Genomic DNA, 21,524 nt, shown 5'->3' on the forward strand with positions numbered 1-21,524 from the left:
TTACTCTGAGATTTTTACAAAATAGTCATTCAAAACAAAATGGCACTCAGATGCTAGTGATTCATTTCTAATTGCACAGCCCTGTGGTTGTTCTCAAATATTTATCTTAAATATAAATTAACATATAATATCTTGAATACATATATTATCTACTTTATGTACTATATTATATACTTATATCTTTAATATAGCTATTTTTTCATTTGGTAGAAATTCACTGGAAACAGCTATCTGCTGACTATACTAATAATGGATTTCTACACATAGCAAAGAGTTTTGCTTATTTGCTACGTCAGCTTGTACCCAGCACTACACTATAGTCAGTGATTTTAATGACTTAATTCTCTTTATTAGTAGCTCTCAAGACTTTACCTTTATTCATTTGCATTCGTTTAGGAGTACAGAAACATCTAACAATAATGGTTTCAATCAACATATTTGTTTTTCTCTTTTGGTGACGGAGCAGCACAGGAAAAGGGGGAGAGAGAGAATCTTGAGCAGGCTCCATGCCTAATGCAGAGCCCAATGCAGGGCTTGATCTCATGACCCTGAGATCATTACTTGAGCCAAAATCAGGAGTCAGACATTTAACCAACTGAGCAACCAGGTGCTCCTCAATCAACATGTTTTAATTTTAGCATTAGTGTGACTAAAATCTATAAGCTTTTCCCTTTTTGAAGCATCAACTTCCTATTTAAATCATATTATGAAATGAAATTTAAGTATGGACATATAACTGAAAGTACATCAAGTGAAAGGTATTACAAGGGGAAAAGTAGCTTTTTTATTTTAAATATATCTGAAAAATTGAATTAAAAATACCAAATACAATTTCACAAACAACTATACTTACCGAAACCAGCAATATCTAGGACTCCAATAAAATAAGATGATGTTTCAAAAGGAAAACACTGGTTTACTCTGTTTACCACATGATCAAAAAGATGGCTATAGACAGTCTTTGCCAAGGCATCACGAGCATTGTTTGCTTGCTCCACTTTCAAGGGTACCCTATAAAAGAAGACTATACCAATGAAAATTCTTTATAGTAATAACTGTGAAAATAACATCAGATACCCCAGATAAAAGTATATCTATCTAAACACATTCACTGTGAAGAACAAAATAAATAGCTACAAAAGGTCATTTGTGAATAGCACAAATAAATGGGTATCTTGTTTAACACTGTTTAGGAATAAATGTTTACAATCTTAAAATCTGGACTGTCCAATTCTACTATTCATTATAAGTAATTACATCAGTTCCAGATGTTGCAGATACAGACACACAGCCCTTTTCCTAAAGAAAATTGTAGTGTGATGAAGAAACTGCCATAAAACTGAATTTTCAAACAGTGTACTAAATGCTATCATAAAGGTAAGTATGAGGCATTATGGGAGCACCAGGAAAAAATGTCAAATTTGAAGTAAACTTAAAAGTCTGTCAGGTTAGACTGACCCTTTAAATACCCTTTAAAACTGGTTTTCCAACTTATACTTCCTGCAACAGAACCCGTTCCTAAAGTCAATCTTTTGTGAGCACTCCATACCTATAACACTTAAAACAACTACTTTAGAACAAAGGGGAAATGAAGGAAATGCTACCTGAAGATCACACATCTGTGCTTTCACTGGACTTCCCCTCAGCACCAGAAATATCTCCAAGGAAAAGCAACTGTATGGCAGTACTACACATTCTCTTTGCTAAGGTTTACTTTATAATAACTTGGAATTAGTTTAGCAAAGAATCAGGCTAAACGTACCTTGCTAATGTTTCCCAAAGTTTAAGAGTTATCAAATTTTTTGAGTGGCTAGAAGTTTGTTTTTAAATCTTTCTTGGCTTAATTTGTTGAAATTTTTCCTAAAATATGTCACTAGAGCTCATGAACTGCCTTATTAGGCAAGGGACAGAAGGGATAGAGGATCTGACTTTTTCCCCCACAAATGAAGATCTAACAGTGCCTCAGAATGATGGCTGAATAGCAATTTTATAGTATAAAAAACAAATGCCTCAAACATAGGATATTGAGCCAAAAGTATACAGAGACCCAAATACAACCTAACCTAGAAGCTCTTGGTTACAGATTTAAGAAATCTTGGCTAAGTTCTTACTTTTTTTGTTATTTGCAATTTCCTATAAATGAAGAATCTGGGAGGTAAGGGGAAATTCCACTTTCTGAGTGCTTTACTAAGGTGAGTTTTACTTAATAAGTTTTAGAACAAGCCATTTGTAAAGAAAATCACTTTTAAAGTAAAATGATCTATTGCCTTCTGAAACCAAATGGTGATGGTTGCACAACCTTGTAAATATACTAAAATATTCTAACCTATACACTTTAAAAAAGTGAATTATATCTCAAAAAAAAACAACCTTGAAAAATTTTTTAAAACTTGCCTTGGGGGCAGCCCAGCGGTTTAGTGCCCCCTTCAGCCCAGGGTCTGATCCTGGAGACCCAGGATCGAGTCCCATGTCAGGTTCCCTGCATGGAGCCTGCTTCTCCCTCTGCCTGTGTCTCTGCCTCTCTCTCTCTCTCTCTCTCTCTCTCTCTCCGTCTCATGAATAAATAAATAAAATCTTAAAAAAAAAAAAAAAAAAAAAACTTGTTGTCTTGGGACGCCTGGGTGGCTCAGCAGTTGAGCGTCTACCTTTGGCTCACAGTGTGATCCCGGAGTTCCGGGATCGGGTCCCACATCAGGCTCCCTGAAAGGAGCCTGCTTCTCCCTCTGCCTATGTCTCTGCCTTCTCTCTGTGTCTCTCATGAATAAATGAATAAAATCTTAAAAAAAAAAATTTGTTGCCTAAAACAAATATTAACATAATCAACTCATATTTTTGTAGTTGTACAAAAGTAAACCTCTCTTACTTTATAAACTATAAATCTGTACCATGCAGCATATTTGTAAGGAACCACTTTAAGAACTGTGGAAGTCAGCATTTATTTATATAGTAGATTACTGCAAGGAACTGCACAGAATTCTTATCTTTTGAGTACATGTTTTAGAACATTATAATGAAAAGAATGAATCATTCATAAAAATCAACTTTAAATCTCAGTGTTCTCAAAGATTTTTCCTTGACAAACCACAAGGCAAGATTTTTACAGAGCAAGGAGTTAAGGAACTTACTTTATAACTGTTCCTTTGGTGCCCCCTGCTGTTGTTAGCATGACTCTTGTAGTTAAACTTACACGAAGATCATCTTGATCCAAACCCAGTAATTCTGCACAATATTCCAATGCCTGAGTAGATTTATTCTTCAAATTACAACCACCTAATGAAAATGCATTTAGATTTGAAGTTATCAGACATTATATAAATCAAATCCTCATGATCCATTTCTTAGAAGTATATTTCACTTACATAAATTTGTGGAATAGACAAGGCTAATTTGTGACTTTTAATTTCACCTCACTTTTTCACCACCCTTGTCAGACACTCATACTGCCAAGGTCAATGGAAGATCCTCTCTCGAGGCAGTCCATGATATAATCCTTCAGCCCATCAATATTAACTTGCCACTGTTTCATTTTTTATGACCCAGCAAGCAAAATATATGGATAGATTATAATCCCTGTAAATCCCTAGAGAAATACAGTACCTTATTAAAATTCATATGATTCCTGAAAACTTTAAGGAATAATTTTAATAGCAAATGTTGCCACTTTAGTAGATCAATGTGGCTGTCTGTCAACGTATGAGGTTTTATGTCTGTGTGTGTAGTGCATCTGTGTGTACCTGTGCATGCATATGCAGGTGTTCATGTTGCTTGGGAAAGAGGAAGAGGGTGAGGAGATAACTGCTATTCCCTGTACATTATATCCATAGATTTCTAGTTATGGAGGATGTTTTAAAAAATATTATATATATATAAAATATATATATATTTAACATATATATTTTTAATTTATATATATATATGTATTATATGGAAAGACACTATACTTCAGTGCTTTAGCCTCTGGGCTAATTAAGACTCATTAGCTGTGTGACCAGACAAGTCATTTATTCTTTCTGTGCTCAGTTTCTTCATCCATTTAAGGATAATAACGGTACTTAACCTTACCTGATAAGGCTGTTACTGAGATTAATGAGGTAATATAGGTGAAGTTCTTGAAACAGTACCTGGTACATAGTAAGCACTATATAAAGGTTAACTATTACTATTTGTATTATTACTACTAATATTTTAAAAGTGAACATTTTACTTTTTAAGGTTCAATGTTTATAAATAATTCAACTCAAATCTAATTTCAAAACTACAAAAAAAATGTGTGAAAATCATAGTAAAAAAAATAAGTTTACCATGAAAAATAAGTAAACTAATTAATAGACTGGTCTCAGGAGAAACAAACCATGAGATTCCATAAGAACAAGGGGTTGTCAGGATAACTCATTTGGGAAAAAAACAGTTTTTTCAGCAAATGGCACTGAGACAACCAGATATGCTCATGCAAAAGAATGAGGCTGGACCCCTGCTTTACATCATAAATAAAAATTAACTAAAAAATAATCAAAGACCTAAATTATTATCTATAACTAGGGAAGTCTTAGAAGAATACACAGATATAAATCCTCATGATCTCAGAGCAGTTGTTTCCTAGATATGGTACCAAGAGCACAAGCAACACAAGAAAATATTAGACTTAATCAAAATGAAAAACTTCTGTGTTTCAGAGAACACTACCCAAAAACTTAAAAGACAAGCCACAGATTGAAAGACAATATTTGCAAATTATATACCTGATAAGGAACTTGTATTTAGAATATTTTTTTTTAATTTGACAACAAAAAGGCAACCCAATTAATGGGCAAGGGATTTGAACCGACATTTTTCCAAAAAAGAAATACAAACGGTCAATAAAGACATGAAAAAATGTTCAAACTCATGGGCCTTCAGAAAAACACAAAAGCCACAATGAAGTAAAACACTTCACACATACTACTATGGCTATAATCCCGCAGACAGCATCAGTGAGGACGTGGAGGAACAGGAATCCTCATACAGTATTGATAAGAATGTGAAATGAATACAGCTACCTTGAAAAACAATCTGACAGTTCTTCAGAAGGTTAAACATAGAGTTACCATATGACAGCAATTCCACTCTTAGGCATATACTCAAGAGAAGTAAAAAACATATGCCCATTAAAAAAAAAAAAAAAACATGGAAGAATGTTTACAGCAGTATCATTCATAATAACCGAAGGTAGTAACAACCCAAATGTTCATCAAATGGCAAATGGATAAAAAATGTGACATATATTTTTTAAAAAGTGATATATCTACAGAATGGAACATTACTCAACAATAAAAAGAAATGAAGTACTGAGGAAGCTACAAGGATGAACCATGAAAACATTATGCTAGAGAAAGAAGCCAGTCACAAAAGACCACATATTGTATGATTCTATTTCTACGAAATTCCCATACCAGGCAAATTTATAAAGTAAGTAGATTAGTAGCTGCCTAAGGCTGAGGGATTTGGGAAAGAAGGAGAGGTGAATGCTGAAGTGATGAAAATGTTCTCAAAACTAACTTCAGGGATGAGTGCACAACTTCGAGTATATTAAAAACCAAAGAATTATTTTAAGGGGGTGAATTGAACAGTCTATGAACTATACGTCAATAAAGCTGTTACCAAAGAAAAAGAACAAGGGGACAAGAATACTTAGAAGTATACTGAACGGAAAAAAAAAAAGAAGTATACTGAACGTTTAATTCTAGGAAAATAAGCTAACTACTGATTTCTTGTTTCTACACACACACAGATTATCTAAATTATATAGCTCTCACTAAACTGATTAATCAATAATTCATTAATGTATTTAAACATTTTTTTTTACTGTTTTGCGAAGTTTCTCACACACTTTCAGGCTAACCTAAGAAGATATTTATTTTAAAGGTTTTAAAAAGGCAAAACTGTAAAATAATCGAAGGTTTTCATGTCACTCCCCTTCCAAAAAAAGAACTTCTCTGAACATTCTTTAAATTTGTTGTTAAAATAGCATTTACCTCTGTTTTGTGGAATTTTAAAAACATAGGAAAGTCCCAATAGGCATATTTTGCATATGCTATCATGTAAAATTTTTTCGGTTTTTATAAGAATATTCTAAACATTTATAAGAGAATAAATTTTCTGATAAAATAATTACATAAATATCCACAGCTTTTTCAAACTGCAAGGACATGCCAAAATTGAGCTCTCTAAGGGGAAAAAACAATTCTAACGAGAAAGAAACCATTTGGATCTACAGGAAGGGTCACAGAAAAGATAAATAATAAAATGTAAGCCTTAATTAAAATAAAAATATCCTATTTTATTTTTTAAAGATTTTATTTATTTATTTGAGAGAGAAAAAGAATGAGCAGTGGGGAGGGGCTGAGGGAGAGAGAGAGAGAAAGCCGACTCCCCGCTGAGCAGGAAGCCCACATGGGACTCAATCCTGGGGCCTGGAGATCATGACCTGAGCAGAAGGCAGAAACTTAACTGATGGAGTCACCCTGAGCCCCAAAATAACCTAGTTTATTAATTTTCTTGATTTGTTGTCTCTTTCTAATCCTCTCTGCTTTCTGCTCATCTTCCTTTCAACAGAGGATTTTTGAGAAGAAAAATAAAAGATAATATAAATATGTGCTATTTGCCTTTTGAGTGTTTAAATGCTTTTCAACTAACTGGATCATATCACATTTATGATCCTCTGTACACATCTGCATAGTCTACCACAGGGTAATAAACGAGGTGTGAAAATACCAACTATCACTTCTAACAATATTTCCAAACTGTGCCTTAATCTAAACTTTTTTGTGTTACTTGGAACTCCCACTTACTCCCTTAGTATAACAATACTACATTAACAAATGAGATGTATTCTAATTTTCAAAATAAGAATTTTAAATCCCTCAAAAAAACTAAAACTTTAATGCACACTAAGAACATGTCTGATTTTGCTTTTTTACATCCAAAACTAGAATTAATCTGTATTTTTATTTTACTTATTCATTAAAAACACAGTGATTATTATGTGCTGGACATAAGTACTGACATCATTTAATATTTAATCCATTTATTCCTCTATATAACATGCGGCAAAGAATATTATTATCCCCAGTTTATAGATGAGGAAGCTAGGGACACAGAGAGGTGAAGTTCATGGCCCAATACCACACAAGCAGGTAATACGCTGGTGATAAACACTCTGGCTCAAGAGCATGTACTCTTAAACCTACACTGTGCTGCATCTGATGTAACTGACTTTATGGAATCACAGGATACTAAATCTGAAAGTCAGTAAGACTGTCTATTTCAGTCTGCTCCTCTACAGATCAGGACTCTCAGGGAGGCTCAGTGACTGAGGGCAACTTGGGACAATGATCAGAAGAACCTGAGTTAGTCAGTCATGGGTAGAACTCCGCTCTCTCACATCTATAACTTCATTAGTAAATGTATTACTTCTGCACAGGTTCCACTTCCATAAAATGCAGATAATATCCCCTACCTCATTATCTTTATAAAGTTTAGATTATATTGTTTATGATGAAACACTGTTGTAAGGAATCTTGCACGCAGCAGATATTTTTTAAATGTTCTTTTTTTCTTCCTCTTGTGCTCCTTCCTTATATGCATAAATATATATACTATTGCTAGGCACTATCCTTTAAAAGCACTTCTCATGGACTGTTTCTTCATTATTTTACAAATGAAAAAAACAAGGGTCAGAGAGCTTCTGGGATCTAACACTAGAGCCCCTGCTATTGACTACTATATTAAATGGTGCTTTCGATTTTTTAACTCATTCGTGTTATAAAATATTTTAATAATGTATTTATGCAGGAGTCAACATTCTTTTTCTCTTAAGTGTCAGGTTTTTAAGTTTTGCTGGCCATATGGTTTCTGTCACAGCTACTAAACTCTGCTGCTGTAGCACAAAAGCTGGCACAGATAGATATAAATAAATGGGTGTGGCTTCGTTCCAACAATACATTATTTACAAAACAGGCAGCTGGTCAAATTTGGCCAAGGGCTACAGTTTTCCAACCCCTGTAATTCATGGATCAAATTTAAGATTATATAAAAGTTACTATCATGCAGGCATTAAATGTTCTTTTCAATGTGCATAAACCAGAACCTATTTTTTCCAAAGAATAAAGCATATGAGCTTGTACATATTCAACTGCCCTAATTAACTGATCCAAGTTTATACCAATAAACCAGAAAAATGTCAAAATACCTTAATAGACAGTAGAGAATTATTCTGTATACATACTGTAAAAGTTGAAAATTTTAACTAAATGTGACCCGGATAATCACAGTTACTTATGCCTCATAAAATGAATTATTCCCCAACAGTATTACTGATTTGTTCAAAAGAGAGTTCATAGTGACTAATAATGCAGCATCCTTCATTTCCAAGATGCACCATGTAACACAATACATTCTAGAAATTTCAGGGTTTTCAAAGCCTGCACACAAACAGATTAAATTTACATATGACAAAGAAATGACAGAACTTCTAATTTTATTCCTCTTTAAAACAAAACAACCAGGTGGCTCAGCGGTTTAGTGCTGCCTTCAGCCCAAGGCCTGATCCTGAAGACCCGGGATCGAGTCCCACGTCGGGCTCCCTGCATGGAGCCTGCTTCTCCCTCTGCCTGTGTCTCTGCCTCTCTCTCTCTCTCTCTTTCTCTCTCCGCGTCTCTCATGAATACATAAATGAAATCTTTAAAAAAAATAAAAAATAAAAATAAAACAAAACAACCACAAACGAACCTGAAGTGTTGCCGGCTTCCTCAAAATCAATATTTCCAAGATGCAAAACACCAGCTACTACCCGGAACAGATCAAGCTTTTCTTCATCATCCAAACCAATCTTTTTCATGGCTGTGCACATTCTAATAAAATCTCCATGGTCATCTAACAGAGGATCTTTCAAGGAACCTGCCTTAAGATACTACAAAACAAGAAGACCTCAATTAATTGCTCTTTATCATTATTTACATTAAAACCACTCTGCAAGGACTATTAATGCACTATATAACATGCAAAAATAAAATACCTCAATGGGAAGGCTTTACTATTCTAACAATTCAAAAACTAAATGACTGAGGAAAATATACACAGGATCTTTCTGTATTACTTCTTTCAACTGTCTGTGACTCTACAATCACCTCAATAAAAATCAGTCAAAAATTGAATGAGATGTTTTCCAATTAAATCACAATTTTAAATCTAATGCATTATAATGCTAGATAAAAATATAAATTGAGTGAAAAAGAAAGGAATATAAGTGGTTGAAAGGAATCAACATGAATCCACAGGTCAAAAAGAGCTAAGGTAAAAAACTATAATAAAAATTCAAATCTAACATTTAGCATCATACTCCTTTAGGTTAACTGCCATCAATTATATGAATATTCAGTAGTAATAAATAATGGACAAATTAATCCCAAATTTCATGGCCAGAAAATTGTTTTTTAAATCTTCCTGTATAAACGTATATGAGGTAAAGTGTATTAGTAAGCATTGTGCTTACTCTAAGAATTTATGCAATGATTCACATTTCAGAAAAAATAAAGAGAAAATTTGTTTTCTCTCCTAAAAGAATTTACATCTGAAGTATTCATTTGTTAGAACCATTAAAAAGCTCAGAAAAAGGATTAAGGAAGCTAGGCCTGCAGAAACCTTAGAAGGAGAAAAATAAAGGTTACTGGACACAGAAAGATTGGACTAGGAATTTTCCAGAACTTGATAATGAATAGGCAAAATTACACATTAGGTAACAGCATCAGAATTAACTGTCCATTAAATTAACTGGCCATTAAAGCCCCAAAAAAGAGATTTTTTTCCCCCTCCCAATTGCCAATTGCTTCCCAGCTAAAGTTGTGATTATCTTCCACAAAATTCTTTAAAATGTTTAATTATGCCTGGGCGAAATTTCTGGAAAATGTCTAGATAAAGAAATTTTATTCTTAAAAGAAGCAAAGGAGAAGATCACATGCAGCCAAAGTTAACAGAAAACACTGAACATGCAGAATTTTTAGTCTTATAAATGAATGGTTACTTCATTTAAAAACTTTCTAATCAAATGTTAAGAATATATTGCTATTATGGCAGACTAAAAATACTGCATTCTCCTAAAAATTACACACAGCTTAGACACTCAAATGGAATTAGGCAAAGGATTCTAATTAGTCAAAATGATCACCTCATCCTCCTGATAAAGAAGACATAAAAAGTAATTTAAACATATTAATCCATTATTCACATATAATTTTATATATACACTCAGTAATATGAATAGCTCACAAAGTATGCTGATTCTAGAATGGCAAAGAGCACATTTCATTCTCAGCAGAATACAAAAAGTACATGTTACTCTTTGGAGAGTAAAATCCAGTTTTTTTCCCTTTTTACTTAGTTTTTCCCGTGTCAAAGATCAAATTTAGATATATGTCTTTTTCCTTGAGAACATCTGCACTATCCTACTAGGTAATGTTTCCATTACCTTAGAGGAAGGAATACAATTTCTATATTCTGACAATGTATTATAAAAATAAAGGTTATCATGACAAAGATACCATAATAAATACTGAAGTTACTTCTTAAAGTGCAACCATGAATGTCATATAAACTAAAGTTTACAATTTATAATTCAGACATTTATGTCTAAAATAATAAATATCAGGGCACCTGGATAGCTCAGTTGGTTGAGCATCTGACTCTTGAATTCAGTTCAGGTCATGATGTCAGGGTTGTGAGACAGAGTCCCACCTCAGGCTCTGTGCTCTGCAGGGAGTCTGCTTAAGATTTTTTTTCTCTCTCTCTCCCCTCCCTCTACTCTATACACATGCACTCTCTCACTCTCTCTCAAATAAATAAAATCCTTAAAAATAAATAAAAATAAAATGATAAATGTCAACTTAAAAATTAACTATTCAATTGGCTGAGAATTCAAAATAATGGGAACTTTTATTTGCTTTCTGTTCTTTTTTAGGAACATATTAGAGACATAATTCATCTCACCATTTGAAAGGAGTCAAAAGCATCTGATTCACACATTAAAAGGCGAGAATAAAAACTGTACAATACTCAATATAAATCTTTAAACAAAATTAACAAAGACAAAATGAACTAGTCCCTATCATTAATCCTGACTCAGTATTTCATAATTTAACCTCCTTCAGTAGATACAACTTAATACTATTACTTGAACATTACATATTAAAATTTATAAGAGTTATAGATTTTTAGAATAAGGATTTGATGTTTTTAAAATAATAGTACAATAATACCTAATTACCCTTACAAATATAATAACTTAGTAAGACCTATATGTAAAACTTTCCATATTTCTGTATATTACAGAAATATAATGTTTTAAAGAGAAATACAACAACACATGAGCATCAGTTCACAAGAATGCTTACACTATTTAATGTCTACTTCAGAGCTAAGTCTTAAAGTGGAAAATAAGTTATAAAGGACACATTTTATACTTAATCCCAAGTGGGTCATGTAAGAGTAAGTTTCAGAAATGTTAGCAAAGGATAATTCTTAGGCAATTTTAATAGCCTCACATGGGGGAAAAAGAACAGGAAGAGAGCAGTGCATTGAGGCCTAAGCAAGAAGAATCAAAACTTGTGGCTTCTACAGATAGATATCAACAAAGGCATAAAATACTACACTGTGAGAGAGACTTGGATGAGCATTTCTTTTTAAAGTATAAGCCAAAAAGTATGAAATATTATTTGGGCTCCAAAATAAAAAAAATATATCTTTCAGTATTTTTTTTGTATTAAAGATTTTAATTAAAAAAATAATCTACTATACCTCAGGAGTTTTTCGGTTCTGTAAAATCTGTTTGTCAGTTTCTTTGTTAGCAAAGTATCTAGTGCAGCCTCGGTTTAAATACTAGGAAAAAGATATATAAATATAACAAATATGATCTACAGGAAAATAGCACAAAAGAAAACACAACTTATCAAACAGTGGTAACCAAAAAGAATTTTTAAATATAACTTGAATATCATTTAATCTCTCAATTACAACTGATACTTCTATATATTATAAACATTTTACTTCTACTAATCAAACCAATATTGAAAATGCGGATTCCTGAAAGTAGATTTTAAAGTAACTAACATAAAAACCAATACCATAAAACTTTCCTATTTTTAAAAGGCAGGAATTTTAAATCTCAATATCAAATATCTTCTTAAAAATACAGTTAATAAGATAAGTACTACAAATAATAATGAAAATCACCTTCTTACTAAATATGTAGAGTGTCAAATAAGAACTCACACATTGTGGTTTAATATTTCAAGTAATATTTTTAATGCTGAATAACAGAATAATATCCCTGAGTTTCTTAATTTCTGATTTTTAAAATCAGTTCTTCAAAACATGCCTTTCATATTTACTGATAGTTAACACTGACCATACGTGAATTATAATACTTGCTTTATGAACCTTTATAGGTATTCAAATAACAATTTCAACTTTAATCTCAATGATTTACTTTGCTGCCCAGAAGCCCACTAAAGACTAAGCACTTTTAAAACACAGAACCAGGGAAGTAGTTGAGAAGAAAACAATTTATTAATCTCAAAGAGATTTTCTACCCACATTTGGGGAGTGGGGGTAGTCAGGAAAGTACACAAGAAACAAGATGGAAAATGTTTTTAAACATCTCAGTATTTCTTAAATCAGGTCACCATGATTCCACTATACCATGGTCATGAATTTCAAGATTAAACATATATCACACAGATACTGTGAAAAAATGTATACTACATTTTTAATGATTTGGGGATAAATTAATATTTTAGATGATCAATACATTTATCTGTGTCCCTCCATTATAATGAAATATTAAGATACAGATAAAACCAGAAAATGATCTACAATGAAAAAAAGTGATATACAATGAGCTATTCTTTCTACCTTAGAATCTTTAGGAAAAAAATAGAAGAGGCAAGAAAATATTGGTAAGCAATTTCAACTATTTCAAAAAAGAACTTTTATTTTAGTGAGAGAATAGTAGCTTAATTGCATAGAGTCAAAACAAATGTTTTCTTTGCTATGAAGGGTTTTATCCCCCCAACCCCAATTGTTTTATTAAATATTTGGCTTTTGGATAACTAAATGTAGTATAAAAACCTACTACCTGTTTTCTCCAACTTTTCTGTAACTAGAAAAAACTAACTATTCTTGTATCCATTTCATTCTATCCAAGCTTTATTTCTATTCAAGGATCTTTGCATAACTACAACAAATGCTTCCATAAAACATATGCAAAAATATTTGAGTATTTGAATAATACAATCTTTTAAACCTTTTATTTTATTTTTCTAAAATACATGAGTAGTTAATAGAAATATTTCCAAACACAGGTATCTCTACAATTCTTTAGATACTATTTTGGATAGAGTAGTTACAAAAAAATTTTTGGAAGTGTTCAACACTATTCTGAAATTCTTTGTCTTTATGACCTTACCTATGAGTTATAACTGGAGCCCCTGACTAAATTACAGAAAAACCTGATGAAATTACCAACACAATTTCAAGTCACTTTAAGGCAGAATCATTTAAGGGAAAGTACATAGAGGTATGCATGCATGAAAGCAAGACTGCAGATGTATTTGGGTGAACATATTGTATTTCTAGTGTCCTTCCTATCCAGAGAGGAAATCATGCCTCCCAGTTCACACTACAGAGGCAGGAAACTTTCTGACCTAATAAAGAATTTCAGTAGGGCAGCCTGGGTGGCTCAGTGGTTTAGCACCGCCTTCAGCCCAAGGTCTGATCTTGGAGACTCGGGATCGAGTCCCACACATCAGGCTCCCTGCATGGAGCCTGCTTCTCCCTCTGCCTGTGTCTCTGCCTCTCTGTCTCTCTGTGTCTCTCATGAATAAATAAATGAAATCTTAATTAAAAAAAAAAAAAAGTTCGGTAGCTGCCTTTCTTGGATGCCTGCCCTTGTGCCAGGAAAGGTTATACACTGTAAAACACACAAAATATATGCTCCCAAGCCTCCAAACAAAAAGAAATGCTAAATTAAGACAAGGATAGTTGCATTACTTTATCATTAACTCAGTGCCAACAAAGCCACATGATCATTAAATTTTATATGATTCATTGTAACTTATACTTCTTTTCTAAAAATCACTGTAGAGAAATACCTCTTCTACTTTCATGAAGATAGTGTGGGCAACTAAAAATTCCAATTAATTTGATGAGTTCTAGAGAAGGTGAGACATTGTAGAAGGATATAAACAGATGCAGTTATAAAGCATTTTAACACAGAAATTTAAAGTTTTCCAAATACATATTAAAAGAACTGACTGAAGTAGCAATAAAAGCCAAATTACAGGGATCCCTGGGTGGCTCAGCAGTTTAGCGCCTGCGTTTGGCCCAGGGCATCATCCTGGAGTCCCGGGATTAAGTCCCACATCAGGCTCCCTGCATGGAGCCTGTTTCTCCCTCTGCCTGTGTCTCTGCACCTCTCTCTCTCTCTCTCTCTCTGTCCCTCATTGATAAATAAATAAAAATCTTAAAAAAAAAAAGCCAAATTACAAACACACACAGAGAACAATAATTAAATATATGTGTCATGATTCTCACGTGGAGGATTCCTGCCCAAAGATGATTATCAGAATCACCTGGAGAACTTTACTCAAGCTGCATTCCTTACCCATTCCCGTAATTCCCATGTATTCCTCACAGGGACACTGTTTCTTGCTGCAAATTTATAAACGATGCTAACCATCCCCAGTCACCACTTCTTGAAATTCTTGAACTGGCTTGTGATTCTTGGCACTCCTGATTTTCCTTGTACTTCTCACACAATTCCACCTGTGCTTTCTTTCTTGGGCAACTCTTCAACACTCATATTCTTCAAATTCCAGAGTCTGGATCCTGGCACGTGCTTTTCAATATTACACAATCTCTCTGGACAATCTCATCTACTCATTGTCACAGTTTTAACTATTACCAGAGTACTGACATCTCCCAAACGTATCACTACAGCACAAAAAATAATCTTCAGCTTAGTATACCCAAATCAACTGTCTTCTTTTTTAAATGATTTTTTTAAATATTTTATTTATTTATTCCTGAGAGACACAGAGAGAGAGAGAGAGGCAGAGACACAGGCAGAGGGAGAAGCAGGCTACATGCAGGGGGCCTGACGTGGGACTCGATCCCGGGTCTCCAGGATCATGCCCTGGACTGAAGGTGGTGCTAAACCACTGAGCAACCTGGGCCGCCCTCAACTGTCATCTAATCCTCTCCCCTAAAATGATCTGTAGATTCCAAAACTAAACTCATCCTATATGCCACAAATCTTCCATCTGGCCCTAGTATGGTATTTACACCCACCTAGTTATCCTACTCAAATTTGGAAAATTATTCCAAACTACTCTTCCCTAACAATACTCAGTCTCCAAGTTCTATCAATTTTATCTCCTAGTATTTTGCACATCCCATCATCGGTAACCAAATTCAAGCACTAAGTAATTTACTTCTACTATAGCCACAGGTTTCCAACCAGTTTACCCATAGTTGCATTTTCTATCCATTTCCTACCTTAACCGCTTAAAGACACCTTCCATTTTAAAGCCAGAGGTAGGGGGATCCCTGGGTGGCGCAGCGGTTTGGCGCCTGCCTTTGGCCCGGGGCGTGATCCTGGAGACCCGGGATCGAATCCCACATCGGGCTCCCGGTGCATGGAGCCTGCTTCTCCCTCTGCCTGTGTCTCTGCCTCTCTGTCTCTCTCTGTGTGACTATCATGAATAAATAAATAAAATCTTTAAAAAAAAATAAAAAAAAAATAAAGCCAGAGGTAAATATAGACCTGATATCCAACTTTCTACTTAAATCCCTTCAATAGCTCCTTATTAACTACAGAAGTAAGACCAAACTTTCTAGCCTCACTACCACCACTTCCTGCCTTACTCTATAAGCTGTTTCTTGTCTTTGTTCATCTTTTTCCATCTACTAAGAATACTCTTTAGTATTCAAGTGTTTACTTCTTCCTCTAGTTAACACTTGAAAATCATTCAGAATTCTAATCAAACATCAGTTGTTCCTTGAAGTTTTTCCAAAATCCCCAGCATTCTATGTATATCTCTCTAATCATTCAACCTATCAGTCAGACTATATGTGTTTGTGCATCTGTGTGTGTGTATGTGTTTCCCACCAGATTCTAAGTTGCTCATGAGCAGGAACTGTTCATCTTTTTCACCCACACACAATGCCTGGTATCCAATGGGCAAGCAATAAATATTTACTGTTGAATTAAGGAAGATAATCATGGATCCATTATTAATTCAGAGGTGAAAACTTTTTTTAACAAATAAGTCAAAAATAACTTTAAAGCCAGCATTACAGATTATAAATTTCTTAAGGAGTTTAAATTGATAAGTGGTTTCCCATCTATCCCTTTTTCTTTCCCATTATATATCTCCTCATATAGTGTTATAAATTTAGCAGTAAATCTCAATAGAAACCTATGTTCTATCACGTTACATGGATTTAACCTAAGTTACATACAACTAGGTATCAGAATCCATCAAAATAAGTTTTAGAATTGAAAGCAATTCAATTTGCAAAAACTGTATAGAATTTCTTTTCATCCAACCTACCCGAAAATGATCTGGGGAGCTCAAATGAAGTTTTTCCCTAATATCTTCAGAAGCACCAGCACACAACCTATAAAAGATATGATAATTCCTTTCCTCTTTGCCTTGAACACAGATTCTAGATTTCTCTAGAAGATAATGTGAAACAAATCCTCCAACAACTGAACTCTGAAAAACAAAACAGAGAAAATACATGTTTGTATTTAAGGTCTGAAAGCATACCCTACTCAATGCTGAATTATTTTTCTAATAAACATTTGTCTATATCAAAAAGGTTGTAATATTTATCAAGGAAAATAGCAGATAACTAAATAAATGTAACCTTACAATATTTACAAAGGTTATACTAAATACATATATTCTCCCAGTTAACTAAAGTAACAGAGAAAAACTCACATGGATTTACCATAAGTTCAAGTACAGCACCAATTCTAACAAGACCCTTGTGTTTTTCTTTCTTTTTTAAAGTAGGCTCCATGCCCAGGTAGGAGTCCAACTCAGCATTTGAACTCATGACCCTGAGATCAAGATGTGAACCCAACTCAAGAGTTGACACTTAATCAACTAAGCGACTCAGGCACCTCAAGACCCTTGTGTTTTTCACAAACACTTCCCAAACATCCCCAAACTCACTCTGACTTACCTTTTCATTGAAATGTATTTCTACGAATTTTCCAAATCTACTACTATTATTGTTCCGAACAGTCTTTGCATTTCCAAAGGCTTCTAAAAGAGGGTTAGCTATTGAAAAAGAAATAAAAATATTTCATCAACAAATAGTATGAAGGAAAATTATGAAACAATATGTATAGTATGTTTCCTTATTAATAGAGATAGAAAAAATATTTTCATAAATATTACCATGAAGGAATTCACAGATAATGTCAAATCTCTCAAATATTTATTGACTACCATTATATTCAGGCCCTATTAAAGTACAGAAGATGGGAAAATTACTCAAATTATGTAAATTATGAGTATTGCCCTACCCAAATTTGGAAACTTATTCCAAACTATTCTTCCTTTACCATATGTAACTGATATGGAAAAGACTAAATTTTAAAAAGTCATTAGGTTACAAAATTTAGAAGTCAACTTTAAAAATTACTCCCTAAAAATTATAATGTTTTCACAAGTACATCAGCCATAAAGGAATAGTGATTAGAGAACAGTAAACCCCTGGTGAACAAAATACGAGTCAGAAGTTATTAGTTGACTTACTTTCCTAAAATATTTTATATATTAATAAAACCTCCAGATTTAACATTTTTCCATGTACATTCAACAAAATCTAACATATAAGTTTACAGAATGACTAAAAAAGATCCTCAGAACAATAGTTTTTAGAATCCCAGCCTACAAGAGACTCATTTTAAACTCAAAGACACCTACAGATTGAAAGTGAAGAGGTGGAGAAACATTTAACACAGAAATGGACATTAAAAGAAAGAGAAGCAATACTTATATTGAACAAACTAGACTTTTTTTTTTTAAAGATTTATTTATTTGAAAGAGAGAGAGAGAGTACAAGCAGGGGCAGGGGCAAAGGAAGAGGGAGAAGCAGGCTCTCTGCTGAGCAGGAAGCCAGACTCAGGGCTTGATCCCAGGACCCTGGGATCATGACCTGAGCTGAAGGCAGACTCTTAAATGACTGAGCCACCCAGGCATCCTTCAAACTAGACTTTTTTCTTCTTGTATTGTTTTTATCCTGCTTTGGTGACAAGAGGGTACTGGCCTCATGGAATGATTCTGAATGTGCTCTATTCCATTATTTGTCAGATTTTGATAAAGACTGTCACTAATTTTTTTTAATGCTTTGGTAGAATTTACCAATAAAGCCAATGTGGTCTTGGGCTTTTCTGTGCCAGGAGATTTTTGATTCCTAACTCAATATCCATTCTTATTATTGGTCTAAGAAGATGTCCTATTTTTTGGATTCAAGATTCATGTTTCAATTGTAGTAACTTGTACATTTTTAGGAATTATCTGTTTTTTTTCTAAGATATCTGTTAGCCTATCACTGTTTACAGTAATCTGTTACCACAATATGTATTTCTGTGGTTATCTCTTATATTATTTTCTTTTCCATTTCTCATTTTGGTTTTCAAGTCTTCTCCTTTTTTTCCTAATGCAGTTAAAGCACTACCAACTTTATTTTTCTGGAAAAACTGGTCATTACTTTCAATGTTATGTTATTGTTTATCGTCTCTATATTATTTCGGATTTTTCTTTGTTGTTTCCTTCCTCTACTAAATTTCAGCATTTCAGCTAAGTTTCTTCTTTTTCTAGGTCCTTGTGGTGTAATGTTCTTCATTTGAACTTTTTCTCTTAATACAAGAATTTATAGCATAAATTTCACTCTAACATCTGCTTTTGCTACATCCCACAGATTTTGGAATATTGTGCTTTCTTTTTCTTTTGTTTTAAGACATACTTTGATTTACCATTTGATTTCTTATTTGGTCTACTGCTTGTGCAATAGTGTACTGCTTAATATTTATGTATTAAATATATAATATTTACATTGTAGATTTTCCAGCTTTGTTTTATTGTTAATTTTTTTATTGTTAGTTTTGCACCACTGTGGTTAGAGAATATACTTGGTATAATTTCAGTCCTCTTAAATTTGTAGTATTTGTCATGTCTCTTTCTATGTGATTTAGATTCTTCTGGGAATTCTTCTGTTTGTACCTAAGGAAAATGTGTATTCTATTTTTCTTGGATAGAATGTTTTATGTATATCTTTTAGAACCATGTATCCTGAAGTATGCTTTAATAAAAAATGTTCTTGGGACGCCTGGGTGGCTCAGTGGTTTGGCACCTGCCTTCGGCCCAGAGCATGATCCTGGAGTCCTGGGATCGAGTCCCACATCAGGATTCTGCATGGAGCCTGCTTCTCCCTCTGCCTGCGTCTCTGCCTCTCTCCCTGTCTCTCGTGAATAATAAAATCTTTAAAATAAATAAAAAATAAAAAATGTTCTTATTGAAAAAAATAGTAACTTTAATTGAGGGTACTCATTTAAAATAAACCATATCAGGTTCTCTGCTCCTCCCCGTTCCACAGACAGCCGCATCTTCTGGTGCAATGCTAGCTGCGTCCCCAAGACACGATGATTAAGGTCAGAGTGAACAGATTTGGCCGTATTGGGCACCTGATCACCAGGGCTGCTTTTAACTCTGGCAAAGTGGATACTGTCGCCATCAAGGACCCCTTCATTGACCTCAACTACATGGTGTACATGTTCCAGTATGATTCTACCCACGACAAATTCCACGGCACAGTGAAGGCTGAGAATGGGAAACTTGTCATCAATGGGAAGTCCATCTCCATCTTCCAGGAGTGAGATCCCACCAACATCAAATGGGGTGATGCTGGTGCTGAGTATGCTGTGTAGCCCACTAGAGTCTTCACCACCATGGAAAAGGCTGGGGCTCACTTGAAGGGCAGGGCCAAGAGGGTCATCATCTCTGCTCCTTCTGCTGATGCCCCCACATTTGTGATGGGCGTGAACCACGAGAAGTAGGACAACTTCCTCAAGATTGTCAGCAATGCCTCCTGCACCACCAACTGCTTGGCTCCTGGCCAACGTCATCTATGACTACTTCGGCATCATGGAGGACCTCATGACCACCGTCCATGCCATCACTGCCACCCAGAACACCGTGGACGGCCCCTCTGGGAAGCTGTGGTGTGACGGCCACGGGGCTGCCCAGAACATCATCCCTGCTTCCACTGGCGCCGCCAAGGCTGTGGGCAAGGTCATCCCTGAGCTGAATGGAAAGCTCACTGGCATGGCCTTCCGCGTCCCCACCCCCAACGTGTCAGCTGTGAATCTGACATGTCCCCTGGAGAAAGCTGCCAAATGTGACAACATCAAGAAGGTGGTGAAGCAGGCATTGGAGGGCCCCCAAGGGCATCCTGGGCTACACTGAGGACTAGGTTGTCTCCTGTGACTTCAACAGTGATAGCCACTCTTCCACCTTAGACACCAGGGTTGGCATTGCCCTCAATGACCACTTCATCAAGCTCATTTCCTGGTATGACAATGAATTCTACAGCAACCGGGTGGTGGACCTCATGGTCCACATGGCCTCCAAGGAGTAAGAGCCTCCTGGACCACCAGCCCCAGAAAGAACAAGAGGAAAAGAGAGGCCCTCAGCTGCTGGGGAGTCCCTGCCCCAACTTAATCCCCCAACACACTGAGAATCTCCTGACCTCCAGTTTACATCCCAGACCCAGGAAGGGAAGGGGCTTGGGGAGCCCTACCTTGTCATGTACCATGAATAAAGTATACTATACCCAGCTAAAAATAAATAAATAAATAAATAAATAAATAAATAAATAAATAAATAAATAGATAGATAGATAAATAAATAAATTGAAATGAAATGAAATGAAATGAAATGAAATGAAATGAAATGAAATGAAATGAAATGAAATGAAATGAAATAAAATAGGGATCCCTGGGTGGCGCAGCGGTTTGGTGCCTGCCTTTGGCCCAGGGCACGATCCTGGAGACCCTGGATCGAATCCCACGTCGGGCTCCCAGTGCATGGAGCCTGCTTCTCCCTCTGCCTGTGTCTCTGCCTCTCTCTCTCTCTGTGACTATCATAAATAAATAAAAATTAAAAAAAAAAAAAGAAATAAAATAAAATAAAATAAAACAAAACAAAACCATATCAGAGGGGAGGTAGATAGGAGAGAGAGGTAAAATAGGTGAAGGGGATTAAGAGTACACTTATGATGAGCACTGAGTAATGATGTACAAAATTATTGAATCACTATATTGTACACCTGAAACTAATATAATACTGTATGTTAATTATAGTGGAATTAAAATAACTTAATAAAAATATTTTTAAATATAAATAAAACTCCCAATG

The 21,524-nt window shown here is 34.6% G+C and overlaps 1 protein-coding gene across 6 annotated transcripts in view; it reads right to left on the reverse strand.

Annotated features, from left to right (window-relative positions):
* The window catches only part of MYO6 (myosin VI), a 143,856-nt gene that overhangs the window by 47,621 nt on the left and 74,711 nt on the right, over positions 1-21,524 (reverse strand). For all 6 annotated transcript variants that reach the window (XR_012033960.1, XM_072832300.1, XM_072832303.1 and 3 more), the window contains exons 8-13: positions 17,284-17,381; positions 16,644-16,808; positions 11,827-11,907; positions 8,767-8,947; positions 3,126-3,270; positions 854-1,011 (exon numbers count right to left, since the gene is read on the reverse strand). Coding sequence is in view for 5 of the 6 variants with exons in the window: in XM_072832300.1 (XP_072688401.1) it covers positions 854-1,011; positions 3,126-3,270; positions 8,767-8,947; positions 11,827-11,907; positions 16,644-16,808; positions 17,284-17,381 (828 nt within the window). In the remaining variant the exon portion in view is untranslated. The remainder of the gene's footprint in view (positions 1-853; positions 1,012-3,125; positions 3,271-8,766; positions 8,948-11,826; positions 11,908-16,643; positions 16,809-17,283; positions 17,382-21,524) is intronic.

This window comes from Canis lupus, chromosome 7, assembly GCF_048164855.1.
Source record: "Canis lupus baileyi chromosome 7, mCanLup2.hap1, whole genome shotgun sequence".
In the NCBI taxonomy this organism is placed as follows: Eukaryota; Metazoa; Chordata; class Mammalia; order Carnivora; family Canidae; genus Canis; species Canis lupus.